Source organism: Heptranchias perlo, chromosome 22 (assembly GCF_035084215.1).
Source record: "Heptranchias perlo isolate sHepPer1 chromosome 22, sHepPer1.hap1, whole genome shotgun sequence".
Classification (NCBI taxonomy): domain Eukaryota; kingdom Metazoa; phylum Chordata; class Chondrichthyes; order Hexanchiformes; family Hexanchidae; genus Heptranchias; species Heptranchias perlo.
The window spans coordinates 31,723,632-31,749,907 of record NC_090346.1 but is presented as its reverse complement, the minus strand read 5'-3'; the positions used below and the strand labels follow the sequence as shown (position 1 = coordinate 31,749,907).

Below are 26,276 nucleotides of genomic sequence, written 5' to 3'. Positions count from 1 at the left end.
AAAACAATTTTAAAAACAACAAACTTTTAATGAGCAATAACTGTTGAAAATACAGATGCTGTGTGTACCTCAAGATGGAAAGAGAACCACAAATAATATGTTAGCTTGAAACTTAGTGGGGGCAATTTTAATCTATCTCGCCGGGCGTGAAACCCACAGGATCGGGTGGAAGGCCAGTTTTACACTACGTCCAATGTTGCTGTCCATTGACTTTAATGGAGAGTAAAATCGGGTGGGATGTAAAACCAGCATTGCACCTAATCCCGTCAGTTTCCTGAAGGGCGGGTTAGGTTAAAATCACCCCCATTTTACTAAAAGGAAAAGTTAATGAAATGTAACAGCTTTTTTTGAATAGGACTTGTGTTATTAAGTGTGTTACAGCAAACAGTATCAATGACTTTAGTCATTATACATAGTCATTTTAGGAGTTGTGGTGCACAGTGAAATTATACAGGATAACTAGGGAGTGCTGGATGGATCCTGATTCCAGCATTTCTCTCCCACAATTTCCGTTTTAAGTAGAGCACTGTGACGTACTCTTGTAATAATATAATGTCCTCCCTGCAGACAATCCTTTTACACTCTTCACCGAATAAAAATAGATGGTTACAATATAAATCGTTAAATTTCAAAACAGATAGGTTTAAACTTCACTTTTTAAAATGAAGCTGGCAGATCAGGATCAGAAATATGTTCCCCGATATTAACGGGAGCCAGGGAAGGCCGAAACTGGCCAAAGGACCAGGCAAGGCCGGTGATGTGGAAGCCCCGCCGATCTTAATGCCTCGTTAGCATATTATAGGGTCGCCCGGCAACCAACAAAATAAAAAGCCTGGCCGGTGGGCGGGAGGTAACACGTGTGGCAGGAGGCTGCATCCGGGGACCATTGGGGATGGTCCCCGGCGCTGGGAAGGGAGCATCAGCCCCAGGCCTCGATCGGGGGGCGGGGTGGGGGAATGCTGAGACTGGCGATTGGGAAGGCTGAAGGGAGATTTGAGATTGGGAGGGCTGCGGGGGTAGGGAGGGCTGGAGATTGGGCTGGGGGAGGTTGAAGGCTTCCATAAGGAGCCTGGGGGGAGTACACCTGCTCATCCTGGTCCACAAGGAGTGTTAAAAGAGCCACTTATCTTGGGGAGTGGGCAGCTGCCATCTTGGATCAGCTGCTGGGAATCCCACAGGTCGAGCCTCCTCCTCACTTACTATTAAATTTAAGTCACGGCGCTAATGATGTCATCGGGCCGTGACTTTGCTATATTAATTAGGTCCCCTGCCTGCCTTTTGCAGGAGCCTCGTCCATGGCCTGATTTCAGCACTTCAGAATTTAAGGGTGGGGAATGGGTTATGGTCGGGTTGCCTGATCCTGATAGTTTAACCCTGTCAGGGAGTTAAAGTTGAGGCTGTGATTTCTGAGCAACTTCAATGGAGTGTATAACTTCTTTAATGTAATCCATTGAAATGTAAGAAGCAACTAACACATTTTATCCAGAAAGGATACGGCCCCAATATTCCCCTCCTATGCGTCTGGAGACGTATGATGATTGGTCTTTGATCTCTTTACGTTGCCCTGAGGATCCCACAAGAGGGGACTGGATGCTTGCTCCTGGAGCAGGCATAAGTGTGGAGCCACCATGGGAACAAAGTAATTGGCTGTTTTTCAAATTGGCAGGACAGGGGTAGTAGTATGCCCCAGGGATTTATGCTGGGACCTCTTCTGTAAATAATATGGACATAGGCATAACAGGAATGACAGCATCAGCAGAATTTGATAACAAACTGGAGGGCATGGCAACTGTGAGGAAGAATGCAGGAGAACATAGACAGGTTAGTGGAGTGGACAAATAGGTGGCAAATGCAGTTCAATGCATATAAATGTGAAGTTGTACAACTTGTGAAAGGAAATGTTCTCTAAATAGCAAGATTCTTGCAAGGAATAGAGAGATCTAGGGGTGCAGATATATAGATTTTTAAAGTTAGGTGTGCAGGTAAAAAAGCCATAAAAAGGTAAATGAGATTCTGGTTTTTTTATATTGCGACATTGAATGTAAAAGCAAGAAGTGGTGCTAACTTGTACAAGACATGGGTTAGGGCACATGTGTGCAAGCACCTCTGGCCACTCATATTAAAGGCATGGAAAGCTTATAGCAAAGATTCACTAGAATGAAAGCAGGAATGAGAGGTTATAGTTATGAAGAAAGGCTTGACAAATAAGGAATTATTTTCACTGGATCATAAAAGATTCAGGAGGGATCTAATAGATGTTTTCAAAATTATGAAAGGCTTTGAGAGGACAAATAGTTTAAAAAGAAAATGCTTCCACTGGTAGGAAAATGAAGGGAAAAGTTCAATGAAAATGTCAACTAGTAATGTGGGGAAGGGTTCAAACTAATTTGGCAGTGAGAGGGGCACCAGGATGAAGCATTAGAGAGGAGATACAATGTACGCAGAGGACTGGGAGAGACACACAGCTTTAGAATAAAGAGTAGTTCAGAAGTAGGGATCAGATGGAGGGAAATGCGAGGAAGAATAAGATGGAGTTGGAGTGCAAGTGCGTAAATGTACAGAACGTGATAAATAAGGTTGTTGAGCTGCAGGCACAAGTAGCTGCATGGGATTATGATATAGTAGTAACAGAGACCTGGCTTAAACAAGGGGAGGAATGGGCACTTAATATTCCTGGCTACAATGTATTCAGGAAAGATAGGGAAGGAAAAAAAGGAGGGGAGGTGGCAGTTTTGGTCAAAAATACTGTTACAGCAATAGAAAGGGATGATGCACTTGAGGGTTCAAAGACAGGATCTATTTGGTTAAAATTAAGGAACAATAGAGAAACTATTACGCTACTGGGTGTATACTATAGGCCCAGTGGGAAGGAGATAGAGGAGCAAATTTGTAGGCAAACTGCAGAAAGATGCAAGAACTTTAGAGTAGTGATAATGGGAGACTTCAATTATCCTAATATAGACTGGGAAAATAGCAGTGTAAATGGCAAAGAGGGGGAGGAATTCCTAAAATGTGTACAAGAGACCTTTCTTGATCAGTATGTTTCTAGCCCAATGAGGAAGGAAGCAGTGCTGGATCTAGTTCTGGGAAATAAAGTGGGGCAAGTGGAGCATTTTTCAGTGGGGGAGCACTTGGGAAATAGTGATCACAATATTTAGAGTAGTTATGGAAAAGGACAAAGAAAAATCAAATGTTAAATTACTCAACTGGAGGAGAGCTAATTTCAGTGAGTTGAAAAGGGATCTGGCCCAGGTGGATTAGAATCAAAGATTGGCAGGTAAAACAGTAAATGAGCAATGGGAGACCTTCAAAGAGGAGATGGTTCGGGTACAGGCTAGACACATTCCCACGAGTGGGAAAGGAAGAGCATCCAAAGCTAGAGCTCCCTGGATGACGAAAGATATAGGGCACAATTTTGGCCCCAAGATCAGGTGGGCTGGGGGTGGGGGTGGGGGGCAATCAAAATCAGAGAATTCTGGAGCGGGAACGAATCCCGGCTCCAATCCGCCAACTTCCACGTTCAACCCAGATGCATCTGGGTGCTCACGCACTTCAGGAAGCCGGATGCCGGCAGACCGATATTTGAAGCAGTGATTAAGATAGTTAAACTTGTTAAACTGTTTAATCTTTTGAGTATTGAGGCAGGAAAAGGATTTTAACTCTGCTTCAAGGGAATTACAGACCAGTTAGCCTAACCTCTGTAGTGGGGAAAATGCCAGAATCTATTATAAAAGATGTGATAACAGAACACTTGGAGTGCATTAACGGGATTGGACAAAGTCAGCATGGGTTTATGAAAGGGAAATCATGTTTAACAAATCTACTGGAATTTTTTGCGGATGTAACTAGTAGAATAGATAGGGGAGAACCAGTGGATGTGGTGTATTTGGATTTTCAGAAGGCTTTTGATAAGGTCCCACACAAGAGGTTAGTGTGCAAAATTAAAGCACATGGGATTGGGGGGAATATACTGGCATGGATTGAGATAAATGTGAGGTTATCCACTTTGGTTGCAAAAACAGAAAGGCAGATTATTATTATCTGAATGGTGATAGATTGGGAAAAGGAGAGGTGCAACGAGACCTGGGTGTCCTTGTACACCTGTCGCTGAAAGCGAGCATTCAGGTGCAGCAAGCAGTTAGGAAGGCGAATGGTATGTTGGCCTTCGTTGCAAGAGAATTTGAGTACAGGAACAGGGATGTCTTACTGCAGTTATACGGGGCCTTGGTGAGACCACATCTGGAGTATCGTGTGCCGTTTTGGTCTCCTTATCTGAGGAAGGATGTTCTTGCCATGGAGGGAGTGCAACGAAGGTTTACCAGACTGATTCCTGGGATGGCAGGACTGACATATGAGGAGAGATTGGGTCGACTAGGCCTATATTCACTAGAGTTTAGAAGAATGAGAGGCGATCACATCGAAACATATAAAATTCTAACAGGACTAGACAGACTAGATGCAGGGAGGATGTTCCCGATGGCTGGGGAGTCCAGAACCAGGGGTCACAGTCTCTGGATACGGGGTGTGCCATTTAGAACCGAGATGAGGAGAAATTTCCTTACTCAGAGGGTGGTGAACCTGTGGAATTCTCGACCACAAAAGGCAGTGGAGGCCAAGTCATTAGATGTATTCAAGAAGGAGATAGATATATTTCTTAATGCTAAAGGGATCAAGGGATATGGGGAAAAAGTGGGAACAGGCTACTGAGTTAGACGATCAGCCATGATCATTTTGAAAGGTGGAGCAGGCCCGAAGGGCCGAATGGCCTACTCTTGCTCCTATTTTCTATGTTTCTATTAACGTGTTTCACATATACACCCACTGTAAATGCACCCACTGGGTGGCATCAAGGCTCGCCGTTCATGATGAAGGACATGAAAGGGCGCTTTCATCAAAGGGACTCAAGAATGGGCAAGACGTGGCAGTGGTGATGAAAACTATAACATTTAATGTGCATTTAACAAAAAACAAATATAAATGAAAAACATGACATCTTGTCAGACAACCTTGTGTATACACTTTGTGATAACAAAACCTTTGCCTTTCTCTTCCTACTGCTTCTACGTGGTGCATCTCCTGTGGCAGCAGCAGAGGTAGTGGCAGGTTGCTAATGTGCATGACCTGACTCCTTAGATGTTTTCCGCTTACACCTTCTGGGTTTTGGAGCCCGTGAGGGCCCCACCAAAGACTGCTCCACCTGCACCTGTGCATGGGCACACTCGGCCACCTGGAGAGGAAGCCGCATTGTGGGTGCTAGTTGAGAGGGGGCAACGGGTGAGATGTGGGAGCTCTTTGAGTGGCGTCCCCACTACCCGGCCACATCACTCCTGCCACTCTGCTGGCCAACAGTAAAGAGCAGATCTGTGACGCGTTCTAAGGCTATGGCTGAAGTATCTGTCTGCCTGTTTAAGGCGGCAGACATGTTGGCATCCAGAGTCATTGTCAGGGCCTTAATGGACTCATTAGTGAGCTGTGCTTGAAGCTCAATGGAGGCTGCCATTCTCTCCATCGCAGACATTCCCACATTTACCTGTGTCCCAATTCCACTAATGCTGGAGGTGGACTCCTCCATCCTCTCCGCTATTGTGGAGAGTGTGCGTGGCACCTGTTCCAGTACCTCGTAAAGGTGCTGCAGTTGTCCCTCAATCATTCTCCTTTTCAAGGATGGCCCCCCGGGGTTCAGTATCAGTGTCCAGCTGAGCAGAGCCTGGAGAGGAGTGCGCCCACCGACATGGACTCTCCACAGCCGCCCCTGCCACCAGTGTCTGCTCGTGCTCACTTGTGTGTGGTGACTCACCAGGTGCCAACCCAACTAACTGACTACTAGGACCCACCGAGGTGTGAGTATCTGCGCTGGTGGATGGCTCACTAAGATGTGATGGTGCACCCTCAGAGGCAGGGCGCTCCTCTGAGGAATCGCCCTCTTCCACGACTTCAGTCCTTGAAGGACCTGGAAGAGAACATAAGGCAATATTAAGAATTATCACAGATGTAATGCTGCGATGCGCATACTGAGGTGTGCAACATGTCAATCATTAATAACATCAATTCATGTGATGTATGTTAAAGCTCTGTCACCAGCCGTTTGCGGGGTTCCAGTCTCGGCATCCACAATGGCCAGGCACTCCACCGTCTGGGTCAGTTCCAACGCCTCCTCCTCCGCCTCTAAGGGCCACTATTTGTGGTAACCCCACTTCAGTCCTCGCCCTCTCCCATGCATTCTGAGCGCTCTTCTCCTACAAAGGGAGCAGTACAGACGTGTGAGTGAGTGAGGGTGAAGTGGTCGCCCGATGGATGAGTTGCTTTGGATGAGGCTGCCAATGAAAGAGATGCATCAAAGGGTGACTACACGACAGATCTATCACATTGCATCAGGATTGGTAGTGGTGGGTTTACAGGCGGGGAGGTGAGGAAGTGCACAGAAAATGGTTAAGTTGACGAGACTTAGGTGGGTGTGAGGAGTGTTATGATGGAGTAGGCTTCACAGGGCAGAGTGTGAAGGGGAGGTGTTGTGCACCATAGAATGCAATTGAATCAGTACCTATACTCACTTTTCCTGACCAGGTTATGTCATTGAAGCACTTCCTGTACTGAAGCCAACTGCAGGAGATGTTCCCGCTGCTCGTGACCTCCTCTGCCACCTCAAGCCAGGCCTACTTGGTGGCAGAGACAGGGCGCTTCCTCCTGTCCGCCGGGTACAATGTCTCCCTCCTCCTCCTCACCCTGGCCAGCAGCACCTCAAGTGAGGAGTCACGGAACCTTGGCGTCGGCTTGGTCTTCTGCTGCTCCATTTTCATAAGTTACTTCTCGCTCCCACAAAGGCCATTCATGCAATGGCCATTTCAATACTCCAGCTGACAGCACGCATTCGGGTGTGCAGTGCGCCCGCTGCGCAGCTTGGAGATGCTAAACGCGGAAGCCACATTAATGAGCATCAATTGCACCATGATCGCTCGAGAAAAGGTAGGAAATTTTTTTCCGGGTTTCCCACGCGCCCATTGACCCATCCCCCCGACCCCGCTGGTATCCCGCCGCCATGATAAAATCATGCCCATAGAGATTAAAATGAATTAGACAATGGAGGCTTATGCGAACTGCCAGGTTCATAATTCAGTAGACAACCAAGCTGAATACAAAAAGTACAAAGGAGAACTGAGAAAGGAAATAAGGGGGGAAAGAGAGTGCATGAGAATGGATTAGCGGGTTGATTAGCAGCTTGGAGGGTATGACATGGTGTCCAATACTGAGACATGGTTGCATGCTGGTCATGATTGGGAGTTAAATATTCCAGGTTATAAGGTCTTTAGAAAGGATAAGGAAACTGGAAGAGGAGGAGAGGTACCCTTGTTGATTAAAGATACTATTACAACCTTGTCTCTGTCCTCGGCCTCTTACACCGTTCAAATAAAGCTCAACAGAAGCTCGAGGAACAGCACCTCATCTTTCATTTAGGCACTTTACAACCTTCTGGACTCAACATTGATTTTCAATAACTTCAGATCATAACCACTGCTCCCATTTTTACGGACAGTAAGTGCTGGTAATGGTTCTGCTGTTGCCATTAACAGCTACTCCTGACCAATCTTTTGTTTCTTAACCTGTCCCATCACCGCCTTCCTTGCCTTGCATCATCGTCCCCTTTGTCATTTAATCACTCTTTCCCTCTACCCTATTACAGACCTTCCCTTTTGCTCTTTCCTCCCTTCCCCTCCCCTCTCTCCCCCCTTTCCCTGGCTCTGTACTTGCTTAAAAACTTTAACTCTTTAACATCTTCCAGTTCTAACGAAAGGACTTCTACCTGAAACGTTATCTCTGTTTCTTTCTCCACAGATGCTGCCTCACTTGCTGGGCTTCTCCATCATTTTCTGTTTTTATTTCAGATTTCCAGCATCCGCAGTATTTTGCTTTTGATTTAGTAAGAGAGGACATAGGTAAGGGAAAGCAATCAGTGGAGACTCCATGGCTAGAATTGAGGAATAAGAGAGGGCTTAGAACTGTAATGGAGTTTTCTACAGGCCTCCTGATAGCATCAATAAAGTGACAGAATGTATTGATTCAGAGATTAGAGAGGCTTGTAGCAAAAGCAGAGTTGTTTTAATGGGAGACAAATTTTCATATAAATTGAAAACAGCAGAGTAGCTCAAGTCAGAAAGCTAGTGAATTTCTTGAGCGCATTCAAGATAGTTTTCTATGTTGTAGCAATATGTTGTAGAACCAACAAGAGGGCAGGCCATACTAGATTTAGTAATGAGTAATGAGCCAGGATAAATGTTCCTTTACTGATAGATTATTACCTGAAAGTGATCATAATATGATCAAATTCAGTGTTAGGTTTGAAAAGGTGAAACTTAACATAGTTACTAAGATTCTAGATTTTGGTACGGCTAACTTTAACAGGATGAGATAGAGACTGACGACAGCAAACTGGTCAAAAGTGTTTTTGGGTAAAACTACAGATGAACAGTGGGAGGTGTTCAAAAAATAACTTAGCTTAATACAGAACTCTACTTACCAAATAAAACAGCCATGGTCGACAAAAGAGATAAGATATAACATAAAACTAAAGGAAAGAGCATACACAAGTGCAAAGAATAATGTAAATGCAGGGGACTGGCAGAGATCTTCTTGTGGAGGCAGAGAGCATGGCTGAGGTAATTAATGAACACTTCACATCGGTCTTCATTAGAGAAGAGGATGCTGCCAATGTAGCAGTAAAGGAGGAGCTAGTAGCTGTGTTGGAGAGGATAAAAATAGATAAAGAGGAGGTACTTAAAAGGTTGGCAGTACTCAAAGTAGAAAAGTCACCCAGTCCAGATGGGATGCATCCTAGGTTACTGATGGAAGTAAGGGTGGAAATTGTGGAGGCTCTGACCACAATCTTCTAATCCTCGTTAGTTACGGGAGTAGTGCCGGAGGACTGGAGGAATCCAAATGTTACACCCCTATTCAAAAAAGGGGAGATGGATAAACCCAGCCAGTCAGCCAAATTTGTTAAAGAAAAATTGGTTTGACTAACTTGATTGAGTTCTTTGATGAAGTAACGGAGAAGGTTGATGAGGGTAGTGCGGTTGATGTGTATATGGACTTTAAAAAGGCATTTGATAAAGTACCACATAATAGACTTGTTAGCAAAATTAAGGCCCATGTGATTAAAGGTTCAATGGCAGCATGGATACAAAATTGGCTAAGGGACAGAAAGCAGAGAGTAGTGGTGAACGGTTGTTTTTCAGACTGGAGGGAAGTATACAGTGGTGTTCCCCAGGGATCAGTGTTAGGACGACTGCTCTTTTTGATATATATTAATGACCTGGACTTAGGTATAGAGGGTATAATTTCAAAGTTTGCAGATGACACGAAACTTGGAAATGTAGTAAACAATGTGGAGGATATTAAGAGACTTCAGGAGGATATAGACAGACTGGTGAAATGGGCAGACACATGGCAGATGAAATTTAATGCAGAGAAGTGTGAAGTGACACATTTTGGTAGGAAGAATGAGGAGGGGCAATATAAACTAAATGGTACAATTTTAAAGGGGGTGCAGGAATCACAAATCTTTGAAGGTGGCAGGACACATTGAGAAGGCTGTTAAAAAAGCATATGGGATCCTTGGCTTTATTAGTAGAGGCATAGAGTACAAAAACAAGGAAGTCATGCTAAACCTTTATAAAACACTGGTTAGGCCTCAGCTGGAATATTGTGTTCAATTCTGGCACCACACTTTAGGAATGATGTCAAGGCCTTAGGGAGGGTGCAGAAGAGATTTACTAGAATGGTACCAGGGATGAGGAACTTCAGTTATGTGGAGTGACTGGAGAAGCTGGGGCTGTTCTCCTTCGAGCAGAGAAGGTTAAGAGGTGTTCAAAATCATGAACGACTTTGATAGAGTAAATACTGTTTCCAGTGGCGGAAGGGTCGGTAACCAGAGGACACAGATTTAAGGCGATTGGCAAAAGAACCAGAGGCGACATGAGGAAACATTTTTTACACAGCGAGTTGTTATGATCTGGAATGCACTGCCTGAAAGGGTGGTGGAAACAGATTCAACAGTAACTTTCAAAAGGGAATTGGATATATACTTGAACGGAAAACATTTACAGGGCTATGGGGAAAGAGCAGAGAAGTGGGACTAATTGGTCTTTCAAAGAGCCGGCACAGGCATGATTGGCCGAATGGCCTCCTTCTTTGCTGTACAATACTTTGATACTACTGTAAAAGAACAGCAAAAGAAGACAAAAAAGATAGTAAGAGATGCAAAAAGGGAAGATGAAACTTACGAGGGATATCAAGATTAATGCACAAAGTTTCAACAACTATATTGGAAGAAAAAGAGTAGTCAAGGGTAATGTGGGCCCTTTAAAAACAGATACGGGTAATTTTGCAAATGAAAATAAGGAAATAGCAGACTTGTTGAATAATTACTTTGTGTCAGTCTTCATAGTAGAGGAGGAGGATAATATACCTGACATTCCAGAGAAACTAATAATGAATCAAGGACTGGAACTCACTAAAGTTAACGTAAGCCAGAAAACAGTATTAGAAAAAATAATGGCACTAAAGACTGACAAATCCCCAGGACCTGATGGTTTCCACCCCAGGGTTTTAAAGGAAGTAGGTGAGGCAATTGCAGATGCTTTAGCCTAAATCAGGAAATTAAAAACCTGTTGGTCTAACATCTGTTGTGGGGAAGTTATTGGAATCTATAATTAAGGACAGTGTGACTGAACACTTAGAGAAATTTGAGCTAATTAGAGACAGCCAACATGGATTTGTAAAGGGTAGGTCATGTCTAACAAACCTAATTGAATTTTTTGAGGAAGTAGCTAAAGTAGTAGACAGGGGAATGTCTATGGATGTAGTTTATATGGACTTCCAGAAGGCATTCGATAAGTTTCCACATAAGAGACTGTTAGCTAAAATTAATGCTCATGGAACTGAAAGCAAATTATTGACCTGGTTAGGAGATTGGTTAGGCGGTAGAAGACAGAGAGTAGGGATAATAGGTATGTACTTGAATTGGAAGGAAGTGACTATTGGTGCCCCACAAGGATCTGTGCTGGGGACTCAACATTCACCATATTTATTAATATATCCAGGTTTAAGAACATAAGAAATAGGAACAGGAGTAGGCCATACCGCCCCTCGAGCCTGCTCCGCCATTCGATAAGATCATGGCTGATCTTCAACCTCGACTCCAGTTTCCCGCCTGATTCCCATATCCCATGATTCCCTTAGAGTCCAAAAATCTATCGATCTCAGCCTTGAAAATACTCAATGACTGAGCATCCACAGCCCTCTGGGGTAGAGAATTCCAAAGATTCATAACCCACTGAGTGAAGAAATTTCTCTTCATCTCAGTCCTAAATGGCCAACCCCTTATCCTGAGACTATGCCCCCTAGTTCTAGATTCTCCAGCCAGGAGAAACAGCCTCTCAGCACCTACCCTGTTAAACCCTCTCAGAATCTTATGTGTTTCAATGAAATCACCTCTTGTTCTTCTAAACTATGGATATAGGCCCATTCTACTCAATCTCTTCTCATAGGACAGGAATCATCCCAAGAATCAATCTAGTGAACCTTTGTTGCACCGCCTCTAAGGCTAGTATATCCTTTCTTAAGTAAGGAGACCAAAACTGTATACAGTACACAGTACTCCAGGTGTGGTCTCACCAAAGCCCTGTACAATTGCAGCAAGACTTCCTTACTCTTATACTCCAACCCCCTTGCAATAAAGGCCAACATACCATTTGCCTTCCTAATTGCTTGTTGTACCTGCATGCTAACTTTCTGTGTTTCGTGTGCAAGGACACCCAAAGCCCTCTGAATATTAACATTTAATAGTTTCTCACCATTTAACAAATATTCAGTTTTTCTATTTTTCCTACCAAAGTGAATAACCTCACATTTCCCCACATTATACTCCATCTGCCACCTTCTTACCCACTCACTTAACCTGTCCATATCCCTTTGCAGACTTTGTGAACCTCCTCACAGCTTACTTTCCCACCTAGCTTTGTATCATTAGCAAACTTGGATACATTGCACTGGGTCCCTTCATCTAAATCATTAATATAGATTGTAAATAGCTGAGGCCCAAGCACTAATCCTTGCGGCACTCCACTAATTACAGCCTGCCAACCTGAAAATGACCTGTTTATTCCTGCTTTCTTTTCTGTCCGTTAACCAATCCTCTTTCCATGCTAATATATTACCCCCCACCCCATGAGCCCTTATCTTGTGTAACAACCTTTGTGTGGCACCTTATCGAATGCCTTTTGAAAATCTAAATACACTACATCCATTGGTTCCCCTTTATCTAGCTTGCTGGTTAGCAAGGTAGCATCTCTAATAGATTTGTCATCACTTATTTCACTTTCATAAAACTGTGTTGACTCTGCCTAATCATATTATGATTTTCTAAGTGCCCTGTCACCATGTCCCTAATAATGGATCGAGCACTTTCCCTACTTTCCTGATTTCCCCATTACAATTTCTCTGCTCTCAGCCTCTAAGGGACCCATGTTTACCTTCGCTACTCTCTTCCTTTTTACATACTTGTAGAAGCTCTTATAATCTTTTATATTTCTTGCTAGTTTACTCTCATATTCTATTTTCTCCCTCTATCAATTTTTTGGTTATCCTTTGCTGGTTTCTAAAACTCTCCCAATCCTCAGGCTTACTACTCCTCTTGGCAACATTATAGGCCTCTTTTAATCTAATACTATCCTTAATTTCTTTAGTTAGCCACGAATGAATCACCTTTCCCGTGGAAATTTTATTCCTCAATCAAATGTATACTCGTTGAAAATTATGAAATATTTCTTCAAATTTTCACATGTTTATCTACCATCATATCTTTTTATCTAATTCCCCAATCAACCTTAGCCAACTCGCCCCTCAAACCTATGTACTTGGCTTTGTTTATGTTTAAGACTCTAGTTTCAGACTTAAATACGTCACTCTCAAACTCAATGTGAAATTCTATCATATTATGGTCACTCTGCCCCAGAGGATCTCTTACTATGAGATTACTAATTAACCTTGTCTCATTACACAAGACAAGATCTAAACTAGCCTGTTCCCTGGTTGGTTCCACTAAGTATTCTTCTAGGAAACTGTCTCGAATGCATTCCATGAACTCGTCCTCCAAATTACTTTTGCCAATTTGATTTGTCCAATCTATATGAAGATTAATGCAATAATCATGGGGGGCTTTACTTTTGTTACAAGCTCCTCTTATTTCTTGATTAATACTCTGTCCAACAGTATAACTACAGTTAGGGGGCCTATAAACTACTCCCACCAATGTTTTCTGTCCCTTGTTATTCCTTATTTCTACCCATACTGATTCTACTTCCTAATCTTCCGAGCTAAGATCCTTTCTCACTACTGTCTTTATGTCATCCTTTTTTATCAGGGCTACCCCCCACCAACTTTTCCATTTTGCCTGTCTTTTCAAAAGGTCAAGTAAACCGGAATATTTAGTTCCCAACCTTGGTCATCTTGCAACCACGTCTCCTTAATGGCTACTAGATCAAACCCATTTATCTCTATTTGTGCCATTAATTCATCTATCTTGTTATGAATACTTTGTGTATTCAAATAAAGTGCTTTTAATTTTAACTTTTTACTATTTTTCCCTGATTTGACCTTATTCACTGATGCACTATTACCGTTAAACTCTTTGTCCCTTCCTGACACACACTGCTTATCTTTACCCAAATCGCTACGTTACTCTCCAGCTTGACTTTTCTCTTTAAATTTACAAAGTTACCCTTACCTGAACCCTCCACTCCCATTTTTAGTTTAAAGCCCTATCTACCACCCTAGTTTTTCAATTCGCCAGGACACTGGTTCCAGCCTGGTTTAAATGGAGCCCATCCCAACAGAATAGCTCCCTCTTTCCCCAGAACTGGTGCCAGTGCCCCATGAATTGAAACCCCTGCCTCCCCCACCACTCTTTCAGCCACGCATTTAACCATCTAATTTGTTTGTCCCAATGCCAATTTGTGCAGGGCTCAGGTAGTAATCCAGGGATTATTACCTTTGAGGTTCTGCTTATTAATTTTGACCCTTAGCTCCTTAAACTCCCTCAGCAGACCCTCATTCCTAATTCTACCTATGTCATTGGTTCCTACGTAGACCACGACAACTGGATCCTCCCCCTCATGCTCCAAGTTCTTCTCCAGCCGCGAGGAGATATTCTTAAACCCGGCACAGGGCAGGCAACACAGCCTTTGGGACTCCTGGTCGTGGCTGCAGAGAACGTGTCTATCCACCTGACTATACTATCCCCTATCACTACCACAATCCTTTTTACTCCTCCCACTTGAATGGCCTCCTGTGCCACGGTGCGTTGGTCAAATTGCACAACCTCCCTGCAGTCTTTGTTCTCATCCACACGGGTAGCAAGTACCTTGTACCTACTGGATAAGGCCAAAGGCTGAGGCTCCTCCATCCTGGGTCCCCATGCCTGCCTGACTTGCAGTCACATCCTCCTGTCCCTACCTAACCTAAGGGGTGTGACTGCCACCTGGATCGAAGTGTCCTGATAACTCTCCCTCTCCCTGATGCATCACAATGTCTGCAGCTCAGACTCCAGCTCAACAACTCTGAACCGAAGCTCCTCGAGTTGCAGACATTTACTGCAGATGTGGTTGCTCAGGGTCTCACTGCTGTCCGCCAACTCCCACATACTGCTGGTACGGCACACCACCTGACCTGCCATCCCTATCTAACCTTGTTTTGTATATTTAATTTGTTAAAATTTTTATTCGCTCGATATTTTTAGTTTTATGAACTAATTAGTTTATCTAGTTTAAGTTGTTAATTTAATAAAGTAATAGCAAGTTATAGTTTCCCAGCTCTTAGTTTAAACCACTGCCCTAACTTAGAGAGCCAAAAAATGGTAATATTTGCCAACCAATCACCTACCTGCTGTCCTGTAATGTTACTCCTTGATTATTTTTTGTTTGCTATTTTTTTGATTTCACCCTTTTATAGGGCGTGGTTCCTGGGCCTCACGCTCAGGTCCGCGCTCTCGTGCCAATGACACAAAGATTGGTGGCATAGTAAGTAGTGTAGACAGAGCATAAAATTACAATGAGACATTGATAGATTTAGTGAATGGGCAAAACTGTGGCAGATAGATTTCAAAGAAAACAAAGCCAGCCTATCCAATCTTTTCTCATAGCTAAAATTCTCCAGCCCTGCAGTTAAGTGTGAGGTCATCCATCTTGGACCAAAAATGATAGATCTGAGTATTTTTTAAATGGTGAAAAGCTAGGAACAGTGGGGTCCAAAGAGATTCAGGGGTTCATCATAGAAAGTTATGGCACAGAAGGAGGCCATTTGACCCATCATGTCTGTGCCAGCCGGCAAAGAGCTACCCAGATTAATCCCACTTGCCAGCACTTGGTCTGTAGCCCTGTAGGTTACGGCACTTCAAGTGCACATCCAAGTACTTTTTAAATGAGTTGAGGGTTTCTGCCTCTACCACCCTTTCAGGCAGTGAGTTCCGGACCCCTACCACCCTCTGGGTGAAAGAATTTCTCCTCAGCTCCCCTCTTACCCTTCTACCAATTACTTTAATTCTATGCCCCCGGTCACTGACCCTTCTGCTAAGGGAAATAGGTCCTCCCTATCCACTCTATCTAGCCCTGTCATAATTTTATATACCTCAATTAAATCTCCCCTCCGCCTCCTTTGTTCCAAAGAAAACAAAGCCAGCCTATCCAATCTTTTCTCATAGCTAAAATTCTCCAGCCCCAGCAACATCCTCGTAAATCTCCTTTGCGCCCTCTGTAGTGCAATCACATCTTTCCTGTAATGTGGTGATCAGAACTGTATACAGTACTCAAGCTGTGGCCTAACCAATGTTTTATGCAGTTCTAGCATAACCTCCCTGCTCTTATATTCTATGCCATGCTAATAAAGGAAAGTATCCCGTATGCCTTTTTAACCACCTTATCTACCTATCCTGCTACCTTCAGGGATCTGTGGACATGCACTCCAAGGTCCCTCACTTCCTCTACACCACTCAGTATCCTTCCATTTATTGTGTACTCCCTTGCCTTGTTTGCCCTTCCCAAATGCATTGCCTTACACTTCTCTGGATTGAATTCCATTTTCCATTTTTCTGCCCACCTGACAGTCCATTGATACCTTCCTGCAGTCTACAGCTTTCCTCCTCACTATCAATCACATGGCCAATTTTTGTATCATCTGCAAACTTCTTGATTAAGCCCCCCACGTACCAGTCCAAATCATTAATATATACCACAAAAAGCAAGAGACCTAGAACTGAGCCTTGCGGGTTTATGTACACAGATCACTAAAATGTAGTCAGGTACAAAAAATAATCAAAAAGGCTAATGGAATGTTAGCTTTTATAATTAGAGGGCTAGAATATAAAGGGGAGGAAGTTTTGCTACAGCTATACAAAACCCTGGTTAGACCACATCGGGAGTACTTTGTACAGCTCTGGGCACCGTACCTTAGAAAGTATATATTGGCCTTGGAAGGAGTGCAGCGCAGATTCACCAGAATGTTGCCAGGGCTCCAAGGGTTAGATTATGAGGAGAGATTATATAAACTAGGCTTGTATTCCTTGGAATATAGAAAGTTAAAGGGTGATTTGATTGGGGTTTTTAGGATTTTGAAAGGAATTGATAGGGTAGATAGAGAGAAACTTTTTCTGCTGTTGGGGGAGTCTAGGACAAGGGGACATAGCCTTAAAATCGGAGCCAGGCCATTCAGGAGAGAAGTTAGGAAATACTTCTTCGCGCAAAGGGTGGTAGAAATGTGGAACTCGCTCCACAAAAAGCAGTAGATACTAGCTCAATTAATAATTTTAAATCTGAGATCGATAGATTTGTGCTGGCCAAGGGTATTAAGGAATATGGAGCCAAGGCAGGTGGATGAAGTTAGGTTACAGATCAGCTATGATCTCACTGAATGGCAGAAAAGGCTTGAGGGGCTGAATGTCCTACTCCTGTTCCTGTGTAACCTAAAAGGGAACCCAAAAGTCTTTTATGACATATAAATAGTAAAAGTGTAGTCAAAGGAAGGGTGGGGCTGATTAGGAAGAAGATCATCTTGTGATGGCAGAGGGCATGGCTGAGGCACTAAATGAGTACTTTGCATCTGTGTTCACTAAAGAAGAGGATGCTGCCAATGTCACAGTAAAGTAGGAGGTAATGGAGAAATTGGATAGGATAAAACTAGATAAAGAGGAGGTACTTAAAAAGTTAGCAGCGCTCAAAGTTGGAAAGTCACCCAGTCCAGATGGGATGCATCCAAGATTGTTGAGGGATGTAAGGATGGAAATTGCGGAGACTCTGGCTACAATCTTCCAATCCTCCTTAGATATGGGACTGGTGCCAGAGGACTGGAGGATTGCAAATGTCCCAGAGGCGACTTGAGGAAAAAAAATTATGCAGCGATCTGTATCATCTGGAATGCACTGCCTGAAAGGGTGGGGAAGCAGATTCAATAATAACTTTCAAAAGGGTATTAGATAAATAATTGAAGGGGGAAATTTTGCAGGTCGATAGAAAAAGAGCAGGGCAGTGGGACTAATTAGATAGCTCTTTGAAAGAGCCAGCGCAGGCACATAAAAAAAGGGAGAGGGATAAACTCGGCAACTACAGGCCAGTCAGGCTAACGTTGGGGGTGGGGAATCTTTTAGAGACAATAATCCGGGACAAAATTAATTGGCACATGGAAAAATATGGGTTAATAAATGAAAGCCAGCACAGATTTGTTAAAGGCAAATTATGATTGACTAATTTGATTGAGTTCTTTGGTGAAGTAACGGAGAGGGTTGATTAGTGTAGTCCAATTAAAGTTGTGTATATGGACTTTCAAAAGGTGTTTGATAAAGTACCACATAATAGACTTGTTAGCAAAATTGAAGCCCATAGGAGTAAAGGGACAGTGGCTGCATGGATACGTAATTGGCAAAGGGACAGAAAGCAGAGAGTTGTTTTTCAGACTGGAGGAAAGTGTGCAGTGGTGTCCCCCAGGGGTCGGTGTTGGGACCACTGCTCTTTTTGATATGTATTAATGACCTGGACTTGAGTATACAGGGCATAATTTCAAATTTTGCAGATGACACAAAACTCGGAAATGCAGTAAACAATGTGGAGGATAGTAACAGACTTCAGGAGGACATAGACAGACTGGTGAAATGGGCGGACACATGGCAGATGAAATTTAATGCAGACAAGTGTGAAGTGATTCATTTTGGTAGGAAGAATGAGAGAGAAGCAATATAAACTAAATGGTACAATTCTAAGGGGGGTGCAGGAACAGAGAGACCTGGGGGTGCACAGACACAAAACTTTGAAGGTGGCAGGACAAGTTGAGAATGCTTTTAAAAAGGCATGCACGATGCTTGGATTTATAAATGGAGGCATAGAGTACAAAAGCAAGGAAGTTATATTAAACATTTATAAAACACTGGTTAGGCCCCAGCTGGAGTGTTGTAGCCAATTCTGGGCACCACACTTTAGGAAGGATATCAAGGTCTTGGAGAGGATGCAAAGGACATTTACTAGAAAGGTACCAGGGATTAAAGACTGCAGTTATGTGGAGAGAATGGAGAAACTGGAGTTGTTCTCCTTAGAGCAGGGAAGACTAAGGGGGGATTTGATAGAGGTGTTCAAATTTTGATAGAATAAATAAAGAGAAACTGTGGCAGAATGGTCGGTAACCAGAGGATGCAGATTTAAGGTAATTGGCAAAAGAACCAGAGGCGCCATGAGGAAAAAAACATTTACGCAGTGATATGTAAATGTGGTTATCACCTGGAATGCACTGCCTGAAAGGGTGGGGGAAGCAGATTCAATAATAACTTTCAAAAGGGAGTTAGAAGGGGGAAATTTTGCAGGTCGATAGGAAAAGAGCAGGGGAGTGGGACTAATTAGATAACTCTTTGAAAGAGCCGGAGCAGGCACGATGGGTCGAATGGCCTCCTTCTGTGCTGTATCGTTCTATGATTCTATGATTTTTTTAACACAGACGGTTATTGGGGCATGGAATGCTTTACTGTAAGTTACTATTGAGGCAGGACGTTTAACATACTTTAAAGGGGAATTGGGTAAGTATTTGAAAGGAAGATAGGGTGAAAGACAGGAGAAAGGGCAGGGAAATGGGATTAGAGGAGATTATTCCAGTTGAAGAGATAACACGGGCACAGGCCCGATGGAGCAAAGAGTTTGGCTAGAAAAACAAGATTTTAATCCAACCCTGTCATCTTCACCCACAATACCTGCCCTGGTAACTCTCTTTTGCAGTGTAACATTGATTACAATTAAAATCCCTGTAGTCAATTAGGCATTAGCCGCTATTTTATACAAGAACATGGGAAGATAGGAACAGGAGTAGGCCATTTAGCCCCTCCAGCCTGTTCTACCATTCAATGAAATCATGGCTGATCTGTGGCCTAACTCCATATACCCGCCTTAGCTCCATATCCCTTAATACCTTTGATTAACAAAAATCTATCAATCTCAGATTTATAAGTAACAATTGAGCTAGCATCAACTGCCATTTGCGGAAGAGAGTTCCAAACTTCTACCACCCTTTACGTGTAGAAGAGTTTCCTAACTTCACTCCTGAAAGTCCTGGCTCTAATTTTTAGACTATGTCCCCCATACGGTAGATAGAGAGAAATAGTTTCTCTCTATCTACCGTATCAGTTCCCCTTAATATCTTGAAAACTTCGATCACATTAGCCCTTAATCTTCTAAATTCCAGGGAATACAACCCTAGTTTATGTTACCTCTCCTCGTAATTTAAACCTTGGAGTCTAGGTATCATTCTAGTAAATCTATGCTGCACTCCCTCCAAGGCCAATATATCCTTCCTAAGGTGCAGTGCCCAGAACTGAACACAGTACTCCAGGTGTGGCCTACACAGGGCTTTGTATAGCTGTAGCATAACTTCTACCTCCTTGTATTCTAGTCCTTTAGATATAAAGGCCAGCATTCCATAAGTCTTTTTGATTATTTTCTGTACCTGTCCATGATATTTTAATGATCTATGTACATGGACCCCTAAGTCTCTTTGGACCTCCACTGTTTTGAGCTTTTCACCATTTAGAAAGTACCCTGATCTATCCTTTCTAGGTCTAAAGTGGATGACCTCACTCTTGCCTACATTGAATTCCATTTGCCACAGTTTTGCCCATTCACTTCATCTATTAATATCTCTCTGTAATTTTATGCTTCCATCTACACTGCTTACAGTGCTCCCTATCTTTGTGTCATCAGCAAACTTGGAAATGTGGCTCTCTATTCCATCATCTAAGTTGTTAATAAATACAGTGAATAGTTGAGGCCCCAACACAGATTCCTGTAGCACACCATTAGTCACATCCTGCCAATTGAATTCCTGCCCATTATCCCTACTCTTTGTCTCTTGCCGTTCAGCAAATTTTGTAACCAGGTCAATAATTTGCCCTCAATTTCATGACTTTCAACTTTAGCTAACAATCTCTATGAGGGACCTTATCAAATGCCTTCTGGAAGTCCATATAAACAACATCCATAGACATTCCCCTGTCCATTACTTTAGTCACCCTTTACAAATCCATGCTGGCTCGCTCTGATCAGCTGAAAATTTTCAAGGTGTTCAATCATTCTATTCTTAATTATAGACTCTAGTAATTTCCCGGCAACAGATGTTAGACTAACTGATCTATAATTCCCTGGTTTTCCTCTCTCGCCTTTCTTAAATAACAGAGTGATATGTGCAATTTTCCAATCTAGAAGATCTTGGAAGATTATAGTTAGGGCATTCACAATGTTCTCACCTACTTCCTTTAAAACTCTGGGATAGAAACCATTTGGTCTTGTCACTCTTTAGTGTAATTATTTTCTTCATTACTGTTAATTTGCTTACATTAATTATGGTGAGTTCCCATCCCTGATTCAAAATTAGTTTTCTTGGGATGTCTGGCATGCTATCCTCTTCCTCTACTGTAAATACTGACGCAATGTAATTTTTAAAAATTCATTCATGGGATGTGGGCGTCGCTGACAAGACCAGCATTTATTGCCAATCCCTAATTGCCCTTGAGAAGGTGGTGGTGAGCCACCTTCTTGAACCACTGCAGTCCATTTGGTGAATTATTTAACATGGCCACCATTTCCTTATTTTCATTTACAATATCACCATTATCAGTTTTAAGGGGCCCACATTGCTCTTGACCACCCTCTTTTTCCTACTATAATTGCAAAAAATGTTTGTGTTGATTTTGATATTCCTTGCATGTTTTTTTTGATACTCCCTTTTTGTAGCTCTTACTATCTATTTTGTCACCCTTTGCTGTTCTTTGTACCTCTCCCAGTCACCAGGATCTGTGCTATTTTTTGCTTTAGCTTTAGTTTTATGTTGTCCCTTACCTCTTTTGTCATCTATGGCTGTTTTTTTGACAAGTAGAGCTCTTGCCCCATAGGGGTATAAACTGATTCTATATCACATTAAATTCTTTTTTGAACACCTCCCATTGATCTTCTGTCGTTTTACCCATTAACAGATTTGCCCAGTTTACTGTGGACAGTCTCTGTCTCATCCCATTTAAGTCGGCCTTACCTAAATTTAGAATCTTAATGGCTGATACGGGTTTCTCCCTTTCAAACATAACGTTGAACTCGATAATATTATGATCGCTATTAAATAAATGTTCACGCACCATTCGGCTCGTAACTCAACCTGGCTCATTACTCATTATTAAATCTAATATGGCCTGCCCCCTTGTTGGTTCTAGGACATATTGTTGCAGAAAGCTGTTCTGAAAACATTCAAGAAATTTGCAACCTTTCTGACATGAGCTTGTTTGCTTATCCCAATCTATATGAAAGTTAAAATTCCCCATTAAAACCACTCTGCCTTTGCTACATGCTTGTCTAATCTCTGCATTGATACATTCTGCTACTTCACAGCTGCTACCAGGGGGCCTACATACAACTCCCACTACAGTCTTAAATCCTTTTCTATTTCTTAATTCTACCCATAAATTCTCCGCTGCCTGCTTACCTCTCGTTATATCCTCTCTTATCATTGAAGTAATTTCATCCTTAACACTAAGGCTACTCCTCCCCCTCTACCAGTTTCCCTATTCTTTCTTTGGCATTATAACCTGGTATATTCAGTTCCCAGTCCTGAGCATCTTGCAGCCATGTATATAGTAAAAAAGCTTTAAAGCCTTCACTGGTCTTTAGAGTGAAAACTCCCTGAGCTGTGGGAGGATGTTATAAGGACTGTTTTCTGTGGTTTTGTACTTTATATGATTCTATGATATCATTGTTATTGATTGTGCCAATCTGAAAATCTTCTTTTTCTTGCAGGGTTATTTTACACGAACTGTTTTTTACTATGGGTTTTATACCAATAGCACCATTCAAGTAAACCCCACTGCAAAAGCGTATAATATGCAGCTTGCTTACTTCCTCACAATTGGATTCTACATGCTGATTTGCTTTCTGTGTCTGGTTTACAGGTAATTAGACATAATCCTTTCAGTTCATAAACCATTAAGCAAAACGGGGATTATTTACTTATGTTAGCAGCAGAAAGTTGCCATGAGCGTAAAGTGATTTTGTCCAGTGTATACTGATGCCAACATTGGCAAATGGAGGAAAATATATCTCAGCATCTTTTATAACCAAGTTTACTGACTTGATAGTTCAAAGTTACCTGGATGGCTAGTTGCCAGTTGTTTAATGAATATTTAATTATTTTTCACACAACTATTTTGAATACACTGGGCCAGATTTTGCTGGAACGGGGCATCTTGCTGCATGCCCCGTTAGTTAGACTTGTTCATGCACATTTAGGTTTTAATATTTTTTGCCTACAAAGTTGTTGGAAGTGCAAGCTGATAACAGCGCAGTGAGGGCAACAGGGCATCTGGGACCTTGGTGAACAACAGGATAAACTGTGTATCTCCTTAACCAATGATTAAGGATTGAGAAATAAACAAAGGAAGGACTGAGGAGGAGGGTGAATTAAGTGGGCAAATTCAATGTTAAATCAAGTACAGAAAGAGAAATAAAGAGAGGGAAAGAAAGATTGGATTAAGAGAGAGAGAGGAAAAAGAAACAAAAAGGAAAAGTAAGAAAACGGATTTAAAATTTGAAGTTTTTAAAATCTCCTAAAACATTTCACTACTCGAGGGAATGAGACTCCACATTTATAATTGTTTACTTTCTGGGCAAGTGAGGTTGATCGGCAGTCATTAACAATTCACATAATTAAAAGGGTACTTACGCTGTTAATTACAAGATTTCACTTTCTGCGGCGAGGTTAATGGACAATTAATGTGCAAATGCAGCAACTTCACGAAAACCATGGGTAGGTTAAGCGCGAAATGCCGTTTTCACAAAGCTAATGGCGGAGAGGCGCAAATCGGCCAGCAACCTGTGGCGATTTGCAATTCACGGGCATCTCTTCCTCGCCAAAAGTTGCTGGCCAATTTGCGCATTAATAACGGTGTGCATCGTTCAGATGCCGTTATTTTTTCAGCAAAATCTAGGCCACTGTAATTATGTAATTCTGTGCATTGGAAGGAATGTCTTGGCAGGGCAGTTTGGCAAGAAAAACAAGACTTTAATCCAATCTAATCAGTCACCTTCACCCAGGAAACCTGCCATGACTTTTTTTTCATAATGTAGCATTGATTTCAATTAAAATTTCTGTAGTGAATTAGTCATTATTCATTATTTTGAAGAAGCATTTCTCTCCTTCACATGTGTACAGCATGCAGTAACTTTAAAAAGCTTTTACTGCTCTTCGGCGTGAAAACTCTCTACACTTCCTGGGCTGTGGGAGCATGTTATGAGGATAGTTTTCTGTGCTGCAGTCTGTAAGGCTTCCATGCAAAGAGCCACTTACTACATAACTTCTGCTGGAATGAAGACTGAAGCATGCTATCTTATTGGATGGCATGTGCATTGGGGCACACACTGTGAATCCAGGAAGCAGCTGGTGAAATGAAACTGTGCATGTGTTGAGTTGTCTTGAGGAGGTGTTTTCGCTGCCTTAGTAGATCTGGAGGGACTCTGCAATATAACCTTACAATCTCTACAATATGAGCCAGCTCCCTGCATGGTGGTAGCTTGCTGTGCCCTGTGCACTACCTTTCCGATCTCTCATGGCTAAAGCAGAGTGCCTCCCCAACAGCACTATGCCCACTCCAGTCACCTGCCCTCGACAGGCATGGTGTGCAAGTTTCTCCTAAAACAAAATTGAGTGCATTAGATGAAGGATAGCATTTGACGGATGACTCCCAGATGGCATCAGACAGCCAATGTAACAGATCTAGTGGTACCATCCTGTTAAAGTGGAGGAAGGGATGTTAAGGCTCTGCATGCAAATCATTCTTGTCAGGGTGAGTGCCAACACACGATGCAAGATACAGAGCCAGGAAACCCCTGAACCACAGTGTAGTGAGAAGGAGGAATTCAGCAAGAAGTTATATTCAAGGGTTAATAGTGTGTTGGTGTCCAAGAAAGAGAAGGACCTGTCTATTACCTTGCTTGCCCTTGTCAGATCATTAAACTTTTCCATGCACTGGTCTGCAGTTCTGGGGATGAGAGAGGTGACATTCAGTGCCACTGCTACCTCCCTTCACATTGTGCTCTACACAGTTTTCTGAGGTTTCCTCCCATGGGCACCCATCAGTGCCATTCCCCTCCTCTGCTGCATTTCATCCAAGAGTGTGTCAAGATCAGATTCATTGAAATTTTGGGCTCTTTTCAGTCCCCTTTGAATTGCCTGCTCCCTCCATTGGGTCCCTCTCCCTGCTCCTCCAGTGGAAGACACCCCTTAAAACAGTGAAATCTCTGAGACATTTAAAGCCGCTAACTGACATTACATTTAGTCTTGCAAAAGGTTAACCATTTACCCGCTGTCCTAACAACAAACTGTTAACAGTTTAACGTGCATGCTGATTTTTAAAGGCTGCACCTGAAGTTTTGTCCCCTCCTGTGAATTGGGAGTTCAACGCTAGCGATACCAATGCTAGTGAGTATGCAAATGAGCTGACCCCATAAATTATGGCAGGATGAGCACTGGACTGGATCAGCAGGCATAAATACTGAGTCAGTAGCATTTCTCTGGGGCAACTGACCACATGTAACATTGAGGACACTTTTTTTTTCATTCTGCTTTTTTGATTTAACAACTGGATTTTCTATCCATTCATTGGGAATGGGTGAAGAATCTACTTTCAAAGGAGAATGTTGAATTTGCTTTGGCAAATGTCAGACACACTGCCAAAAGGATGACAATTGGCCAGCAAATCACAGCTAACGTTTTATTTAACTATTCAGTGATATGAGAAAAATAAAGATAAAAGGAACTGTAGAACACGTTGAAAGAAATTATGGGGATGTTTTTGTATATTTCCATTTTACAAGAGTTATACAAGCCAGTAAATTGCTGCAGAAGATAAACTGATTGGACCTCAGGAATATAATTTGGAACTACAACATAAGTAATTATTCTGTATGAATAATTATTATTTTAAGTGACTTAAGCCTGGAAATGTTGTTGTTGTATGAATATTTAACATGTTCATATCATAGTATGGTACAGCGCAGAACGAGGCCATTCAGCCCATCGTGCCTGTGCCGGCTCTTTAAAAGAGCTATCCAATTATTCCCACTCCCCTGCTCTTTCCCCATAGCCCTGTAAATTTTTTCCCTTCAAGTATTTATCGAATTCCCTTTTGAAAGTTACTATTGAATCTGCTTCCACCACCTTTTCAGGCAGTGCATTTCAGATCATTACAACTCGCTGCGTAAAAAACTGTTTCCTCATGTCGCCGCTGGCTCTTCAGCCAATCAACTGAAATCTGTGTCCTCTGGTTACCCGACTCTTCTGCCACTTGAAACAGTTTCTCCTTATTTACTCTATCAAAACTGTTCATGATTTTGAACACCCCTATCATAGAAATTTACAGCCATTCGGCCCATCGTGTCTGTGCCGGCCGGAAAAGAGCTATCAAATCTCCAAATATGAAATGACTCTGCTATTTTAACCGAGTAGCTAATTGACTTAAAATAAGGCTAACACTTCTTTTAAAAATAAAGAAATTTGATATGAGTGCATTAAGCGTTTATATGATAACATCACTCAAAGTAATTTCCAGGATATGTTTTGTGTGTAATGATGCATGTGACAAGTAGAGGGAGCTCCTAAAGAAACAGGAAGTGAGCATTCAATACAGTGTCAGACCTGCAGTTGCATATAAGTTGTGTTTCTCG

At 42.4% G+C, this 26,276-nt stretch overlaps 1 protein-coding gene across 2 annotated transcripts in view; it reads left to right on the top strand.

The window, feature by feature from the left end:
- The window catches only part of tmc5 (transmembrane channel like 5), a 209,215-nt gene that overhangs the window by 104,318 nt on the left and 78,621 nt on the right, over positions 1-26,276 (top strand). For both annotated transcript variants that reach the window (XM_068003205.1, XM_068003206.1), the window contains exon 9: positions 22,356-22,507. In XM_068003205.1, the coding sequence (XP_067859306.1) occupies positions 22,356-22,507 (152 nt within the window). The remainder of the gene's footprint in view (positions 1-22,355; positions 22,508-26,276) is intronic.